General features: G+C 39.0%; 1 protein-coding gene across 2 annotated transcripts; it reads left to right on the top strand.

Moving 5' to 3' along the window:
* Positions 1-1,743: 1,743 nt before the first annotated feature.
* Positions 1,744-5,614, top strand: LOC121648808. Of its 2 annotated transcripts, XM_041999230.1 has the most exons (9): positions 1,744-1,958; positions 2,072-2,110; positions 2,462-2,509; positions 2,644-2,821; positions 3,057-3,153; positions 3,475-3,822; positions 4,018-4,168; positions 4,507-4,634; positions 4,981-5,614. In XM_041999230.1, the coding sequence occupies exons 5-9, from the start codon at positions 3,082-3,084 to the stop codon at positions 5,326-5,328; spliced, it is 1,047 nt and encodes a 348-aa protein (XP_041855164.1). In that variant the 5' UTR covers positions 1,744-1,958; positions 2,072-2,110; positions 2,462-2,509; positions 2,644-2,821; positions 3,057-3,081; the 3' UTR covers positions 5,329-5,614. The 2 variants fall into 2 exon arrangements, with proteins under 2 accessions (XP_041855164.1, XP_041855163.1); XM_041999229.1 differs by lacking the exons at positions 2,462-2,509; positions 2,644-2,821.
* Positions 5,615-7,500: the final 1,886 nt, after the last annotated feature.

The following is a 7,500-nucleotide window of genomic DNA, read 5'->3' on the forward strand; positions in this document are numbered from 1 at the left end:
TGGCTCTTTGAAGGGAGCCGGATCTTGAGGATCCGTTCCTTCCAAAGAGCCATTCAAAAGACTGGCTCGTTCATTTTTTTTTTTTTTTTTTTTTTTTTTCTTTTAAAGATTGCAGGGTAACTCATATTTATAAAGGGAATAATCAGTGGTAGTGATTATATGGTAAAATTTAAATTAAAACTGGCACACCCCACTAATATAGACTCTGTTGGTGGGAATTATCTTGAAATATTGGTTATTATATTTAAGTTGGCTTGTGTTTCCATGGTTACCGTAGCCCCATATCCCCATACTTAACAAGACTTTGTGGCACAAATAAAACTGAGCTGGCTACAATTAGCTTCCACGCAAAATTGACTGACTTGAAAGATAGGCTTTTCTGGCAAATATTGCACTTTGCCTTACCTTGGCTTTCAACAGAAAAGTGCATCCAAATGCTGCTCCGTTTGCGCATCTTATTGGAGAGTTTTTTTTGTTTTGTTTTGTTTTTTTGTTTTCTTTTTTCCCCCCCGAGTTCGGCAATGCTCATTAATTAATCCCCTTTTGTACCGTAGTGTTTACTTCGTTGTTCCCGCATTACCTTTAGCTCCACCCTAGAGCTGCTCTGCGATGCATTCAGGTGAATTGAGCATGTCGGAAATCAGACTTCCATGTCACATTGCGTGGGCAATTTGTATATAAAAATGAACGGATCTCAAACGAACGGCTCACTACTGTGACTCGATTCTTATCGGTCATTTACCAGAGCCGTTCAAAAGAATCGATTCGTTCATGAACGTCACATCTCTAGCACATTCCTCCCTCCACAATCCCCACGGCGTGACCTGTCGCACAGGCAATTCTCCGGCGTCTGCGCCCACGGCCGCCCCGTCACTCGGTCAGTCCTCACTGTCCACGTAAATTTGAAATGTAACTAATTCACCAACTCAATTGTATTTTTAAGGGAATTCATGATCAATTTTTACCTTTTGTTCAGCGGGACTGCTTTTAAGCTAGCTAGCACAAGACAGACTTGCAGTGTGGTTTTTAAGTTTATTTCTTTATACCATATTGACGAAGTTAAGCAGCATTAAATTCAACTCTCAACTTTAAACAGTCGCTCGTTTAAACTCGGCGTGGAACCCGGTAAATGTTAACGAATAATAGTAGGTAACTAGTGACATCTCAATTTGCACCTATTAACATTAACCGGCATTTTGGTACAAGTGCGCCATTTAGTTTGGAAAAGGACAGACTGTTTTGGTCCATTAAACTTGCAAGCACGGGTTGGTGTGTTACTTTGGTTGTGAATTGTTTGCTTTGCATTGTAAAGAGTTAACTTTAAGGTCGTGCTGGCGGTGTGTTTTAACGGTGCTTTTCCGTCCGGTAGTGTTGTTTTCAGTTGCTGCTGCCTCCCTGGTAATAGCTCTTCAGACACCGCGGCGAGAACAGCTAACGTTAAAGTGGGACTAGTTGTGGTGTGTTTTAACGGTGCTTCGGTTTTGAATTGGTTCTGGTTATCTCCCTTGTGGAAGCGCTAGCTCTCTCCGCCGCGGTGTTGTCAGGGAGAGCTACCTGGAAATCGCAGTGGTGTGATTTTAGCGCCTTTACTGCTTTTCATGTCTGTAGACAGTTTTGATAGTTCAAATGATCTTATTCTAACTATGTCTTCCTCTTTATCCAGAACACACGGGATAACCTGCAACCCAGCAAAGTCCTTGTAACCATTTTTAAAGATAAGACAGAGATTGCTAAAAAAAAAAATTGCCCATGTTAACAGTGGCAAGGATCTAATTGATGAAATCCTAGCCCAGCAAACTGGCTGCGTGCTTGACAGGTTGTTAAAGTATAATACTGATTTCATGGAATATATTGACACTGAATTGAATGAGGAGGAATTAAAGGATTTGGATAGATATCACATCTTCCTGTCAACCCAAGGGATCCAAGCTGAATGTATGGAGGCAAATCAAAATCAGGTAAACTTTGTTACTTTATTTCCTAAAATGACACAAAACCAACCTGAACCTGTGCATGTTCTGTATGAATTCTGCACCTCCAGGTGAATTAGTAACATTAACTTCTCTTTAAGGTTCAACCATACACTGAAGATGCAGGTGGTCAGTGGGAGGTACGTGTCTGAGAGATGTATATACCAGTGATAGATAATGGCCTGATATTAGTGCATTAGTGTCATACTACTCTGACATGCAAAGGTATACTTCTGAGTCATTTTAACCCAGGGTATAATGCAGTGCGAGACCAGGTAGAGCCTCTCTTGTTCTACTTGGTCTCACAGTCCATTACACCCGGGGTAAAATGACTCCAAAATATACCTTTACATGTCAGAGTAGTCCCTTTAAGTGTAAGTTTTGTGACTCGTGGAACTTTATTGAATGTCTTGTGCCTCAATATGATTGTGTTTACAGTTACACAGTCTTCACAATTAGCATTCTAGCAGTGACATTATTTTCTTTTAAAGACTGAACCACTGAGTGCTAGTGAAGCTTGTCAGAGTGGTCCACTGGAGGTATTTACAATATCTATTGGTTACAGATGTTGTTGTTTTATTATATATATATATATATATATATATATATATATATATATATATGGAGGGGGGCATGTATAATACAATATGTGCTGTGTAATCTGCTTACACAGAAATGCCATGGACAAACTGACAGTGTGCACAGATTTGATTCAGCCAGTCTGGTGGTGCTACTTAAGAACAAAGCCCCAAGTGTACTTGCCGAATATGAAAAATCTGGAATCTCTCTCTGGCATCTAGAAAACTCCTTGTGAGAACAGGTGTCAGCGACCTGGTTGAGCGACGAGGATTGTGAGTTTATTCCAAGTCATTCTTCTAGACCACCATTTTCTCCAATAACCTGGAATATTTTTAGATTGATAGATAGATGATTGATAGATGAGTGAGAGGTCCTGTAACCTTGTGCAGTTCTAGAGAAAATGTGTTACAAGTGGTATAACATAATACTAAAATTTGATGTACTCTCTATTACAAGTTTTGCAGTTTCCATTTGTTCTGGGCTCAAAATCCTCCATTTTGCTTTCAGTTACCCCTCCAATGCTGACAAACTGATGTTGGCTAAAAGCATAACAACAATCTTCCCATCATTAAAGATCAAGATACAAGGAGAGAACGAAGGATTTGTAAGTGTGAGCGGATGTCTTTCAGTGGATTACAGTTTTCCATAGGAATATTTGCTTAAGTTTACTGTGTGATTCGTTATAATGCCTTTAGAGTAGTTAGAGATAAGTTAAAATTAGATATCTTTGTTTTAGAGGTAATAGAGAGTGAGTAATTGTTTTTGGTGTGTTTTCCCCATGTTATTTCTCCCTTGATATTTGAGTTGTGTTATCTTTCAGTTGCATTGAAAGTGATGTGAATTAAAATGAAACAGGACTTTGTGCTTTGAGATATTGATGTTTGTGCATGCATGTTTTTCCACATTTTTAAACAAATTGTTCCAGGAGCACTTTTATGATCCAGTGTCCCACTGTGGATTCATCGAGTTGAAACTGAGGAACCTGCGGAGAAACCTTTATCAAGATCAGAGACGCTATCGCAAACGCGGGAGGGCCTGTGAGGCTTCTGGAGTAGCTATAACACTACAAGTGATTTCAGAAGGGGACGAAGAGTCTGCCAAGGATTGGATAACGGCTATCAAAAGGATGAGACCATCTCCTGAGAACCTCACATCTATCAAAATGGGCATGGAGAAAACCTTCAACAACCGCAGGCTCTGGATCTCAAGCCAGTCACCAACAGTAGCAGAGATTCTCCAGCAGTACCCTTGCTTTGTAGACATGCCATATTTGGTAAGTATTCAGCATACTGTATTGTACATCAAGAGTCTAGAAAATACACTTATGTATGCTTCAATGATGTATTTAACTCATTTCAGCTTGAAAGGGGAACACCACTTTAATTGAAGAATTCCAATATTTGTTACCATGTCCTAGGAAAGTCTAATCGGTATTTGTGAACATAAGCTGCTATGAGTTGCTCTTCAGTTTGATGCAGAGTTTGCAAGAATGTTTCCGGGCAAGGAAGACCTCTTCCTTCGGAAATGGGAAGGACATATTGTTCCGAAACTCCTGAAAGTGGCTACGCTTGAAAAGGAAAATGACCCCAGTGACCCGTCGGCTGGTGAGGAGATCGATGGTAGTTACTTTCCATGTATACCAGATACAACGTCAGTGTATTGTTTGTATTTGGTTGTCACTAGGCCATGTCTTTTTTTCCAGACATGGTGTCTGAGGGGAATTCTAGGGCTTTATGACCATACTATACAATATCAAATTGTGTAATTTTAATACACACAATTCATATTCCCATTAAGGTTTGAACAACTAAAAAAACAAATTGTAATTATTTTTACTGATGGGTCTGAATTCACCCAGCACACCCTTGTGGGCACTGCTTTTTCTGTTATGGCAGTTTGTTGGACAGCTTATGTCACAGTTGGAAGTACTAATTATATGTCTGTCTGCTCTTTGCAGAGTCACTTTGCTTCAGAGCCCTTAAGTTACTCACCCGTTATCTACCTCCGACTGCATCAGGGAGAAACAAAGGGTGGACAAAATGCAGTGTCAAATCAGCCCTGTCCTACATCTTGGAAGTGAAACCGGTAAGAAAACTGTATTTTTCTTCTATGGTCCTGCACTTTGACCTTTGAATCATCACACACTCAGTCATGTTTTAGTTCAACTTAACCTTTTAACTGTTTAACTATTTGAATATAAATCATGAAATATTATGGTAATATAAGGGTAATAATGAACAAAGGATATGCCGGTATCTGCTTTGGTTTGGAAACCACATTTTGATATGATTTGATTCTTATTTTAGTGTTGGGTAAAGAGATTAATGCTACAGTACCCAGCGATTCCAAAACAGGTTGAGTATTTACTTCGGTGGTGTGATGTGTGACATGCAATGTTTGATTGATGGATAGATAAATATCTTGTTCTCAGACTGGAACAAGCATCCCCAGTCTTCTACAAGGATCGTTAGAAGCAGCAGCCGGAGGAGCAGAAGTGGGAGTCCACCAGCCCAAGCTTGTGTGTATAGGACATCCCAGTACAACAGCTCAGTACATAATTGTGGCAAAGAATGACAAAGTCGCCATTCCACTTCAAGATGAAGGGTTGACATGCGCCCTGGACAAGTTGTTCAAAATGTTGTGGGTTTGCAACGTAGCCTACCCTATCCAACTTGACTCAGTGTATTCTTTTTTTGAGCATGTTTATGACATGCCAATCTCAGGTGCAAAGAGGTCAAAGGTTTTGGAGTTAATTGCCAAGCTTCAGGCATTGGTATAAATTAACATGTACACCTGTCCTAAGTGCAAGAAGTCAATTTCAAACAGAGTAAGGACACTAATCAGACATCTTCGTCAAGTTCATGCAATTTCTGATGGGCAGGACTATACAATTGTATGTAGTCAAAACCACTGTCAAAGAACATACCATAACTTCAATTCGTATGCCAGACATCTCAATAGGGAACACATTCCAGTTGCTAACCCACAGCATTTTGAACAAGGCAGTTTCAGTGATGTATCGGAGGATGTTTCTATGCCATCTTGCTCCCATGCTATGGATACTTCTGAAAGTAATTTGGACACTCCTATGGGTCTTCATTTCTCTGACTACCGTGACTGTGCAGCATCATATGTTGCAAAAATGTATTCCTCATCAAATTCCACATTAACTGATGTACAGAAAAGCATTACGTGCACCAAAGAACTGCTGGAGAAGACTTTGGACTCTTTAAAGGAGAAAACTGCCTCTTTGATTAATAGCTACACTATATCAAATGATGATGAAGCTGTCCAATCTTTAATGCAAGATTTTGAAAATGCACAAAATATGTTTTCAGAGGTGGATACGCCCTACAAAATGTGCAAATATTTTTCTGAAAAACACTCCCTTTTGAAGCCTGTAGAAATTTTCTTAGGATACAGAGGTGACACAGCGAGAAAGCAGGGAAAATTGACTCAAGTACTGGCTGCAGACACTTGTCAGTATATCTCCATTATTGATACCAAAAAGTTTCTCTTTGAAAGTGAAAAGATGCAGAAACTATATAAGCAATCAAACAAAAGTGTTGATGGTAAAATGCGTGATTATTGTGATGGCACACAGTTTGCAAATCATACATTGTACAGCAGGTATCCCGATGATCTACAAATCCAAATATATTTTGATGACTTGGAAACAACTAATCCTTTGGGGTCAAAAACTAAAGTTCACAAAATGGGAGCTGTTTACTTTTGCTTGAGAAACCTGCCTGTGGAGTTCAACTCCTCCCTTGCAAACATTCACCTCTGTCTACTTTTCAATTCTATAGACAGGGAGGTGTATGGATTTGACAAAATATTAGCGCCTTTGTTGGATGACATTCGATCTCTTGAAACAGATGGGATAAAGGTTGAAATTGAGGGTCAGATTTCTCTCCTTCATAGTACTGTCTGCCTTTTGACTGCTGATGATCTTGCTTGCCATTCACTTGGAGGGTTTTTAGAAAGCTTTTCAGCAAACAGATTTTGCCATTTTTGTCTTACTGATAAACAAGCGGCCCAGTGTGTATTTGATGATGATCACCAGGAATTTCGAAACAAAGTAAACTATAAAGAACATGTTGCGCATAACAATCCAACTTCAACAGGCATAAAAGAGGATTCCTGTTTAAACTCACTGAATTACTTTCATGTGACTGAAAATTCTTGTGTTGACATTATGCATGACATTTTAGAGGGTGTTGCCTTGGTTGAAGTAAAACTGATGTTAAAACATTTCATCTATAATGAAAAGTTTTTCACATTAGAGCAGTTTAATGACAGATTGGTAAGCTTTGAATATGGTTTTGCAAATGAAAAAAACAAACCAAGTGTAATTCTTAATTTGAGAACATCAGATAATCCCATAAGACAAACAGCCAGTCAGATGTGGTGCCTTTTGCTCTTTTTACCCTTCCTAATGGGAGATTTTGTAAATGAACATGATCAACATTGGAAATTGTTCCTTCTCCTCAGAGAAATCTGTAGCATAGTATTTGCTCCAGTTGTCAGCATTGGACTCTCTGTCTTTTTAAAACAGTTGGTTATAGATCATCATAATTTGTTCAAGATTCTTTATCCAGACAGACCACTCACCCCGAAACATCATTTTATGACTCACTATTGGCGCATGATGATAAAGTTTGGCCCACTTTTGAAGTTATGGTGTATGAGATTTGAGAGCAAGCATGGTCCCCTGAAAAGACATGCTCATGTTGTGTGTAATTTCATAAATATTTCTAAGACTTTGGCTTACAAGAATCAAGTTCAAAGTATGTATAATTGGAAATTTAGTGATCCACTGAAGAAAAAAATGACTGTACCAAACGCCTTTCCAGTGATGGTTGGATCTTTGGAAAAAAGTAATCTGTTAACTGAAAATCTGAAAGAACTTGGGTATGATATTGGCACTTGCAACACAATTCATGTGGCT

Source organism: Melanotaenia boesemani, chromosome 11 (assembly GCF_017639745.1).
Source record: "Melanotaenia boesemani isolate fMelBoe1 chromosome 11, fMelBoe1.pri, whole genome shotgun sequence".
Lineage (NCBI taxonomy): Eukaryota > Metazoa > Chordata > Actinopteri > Atheriniformes > Melanotaeniidae > Melanotaenia > Melanotaenia boesemani.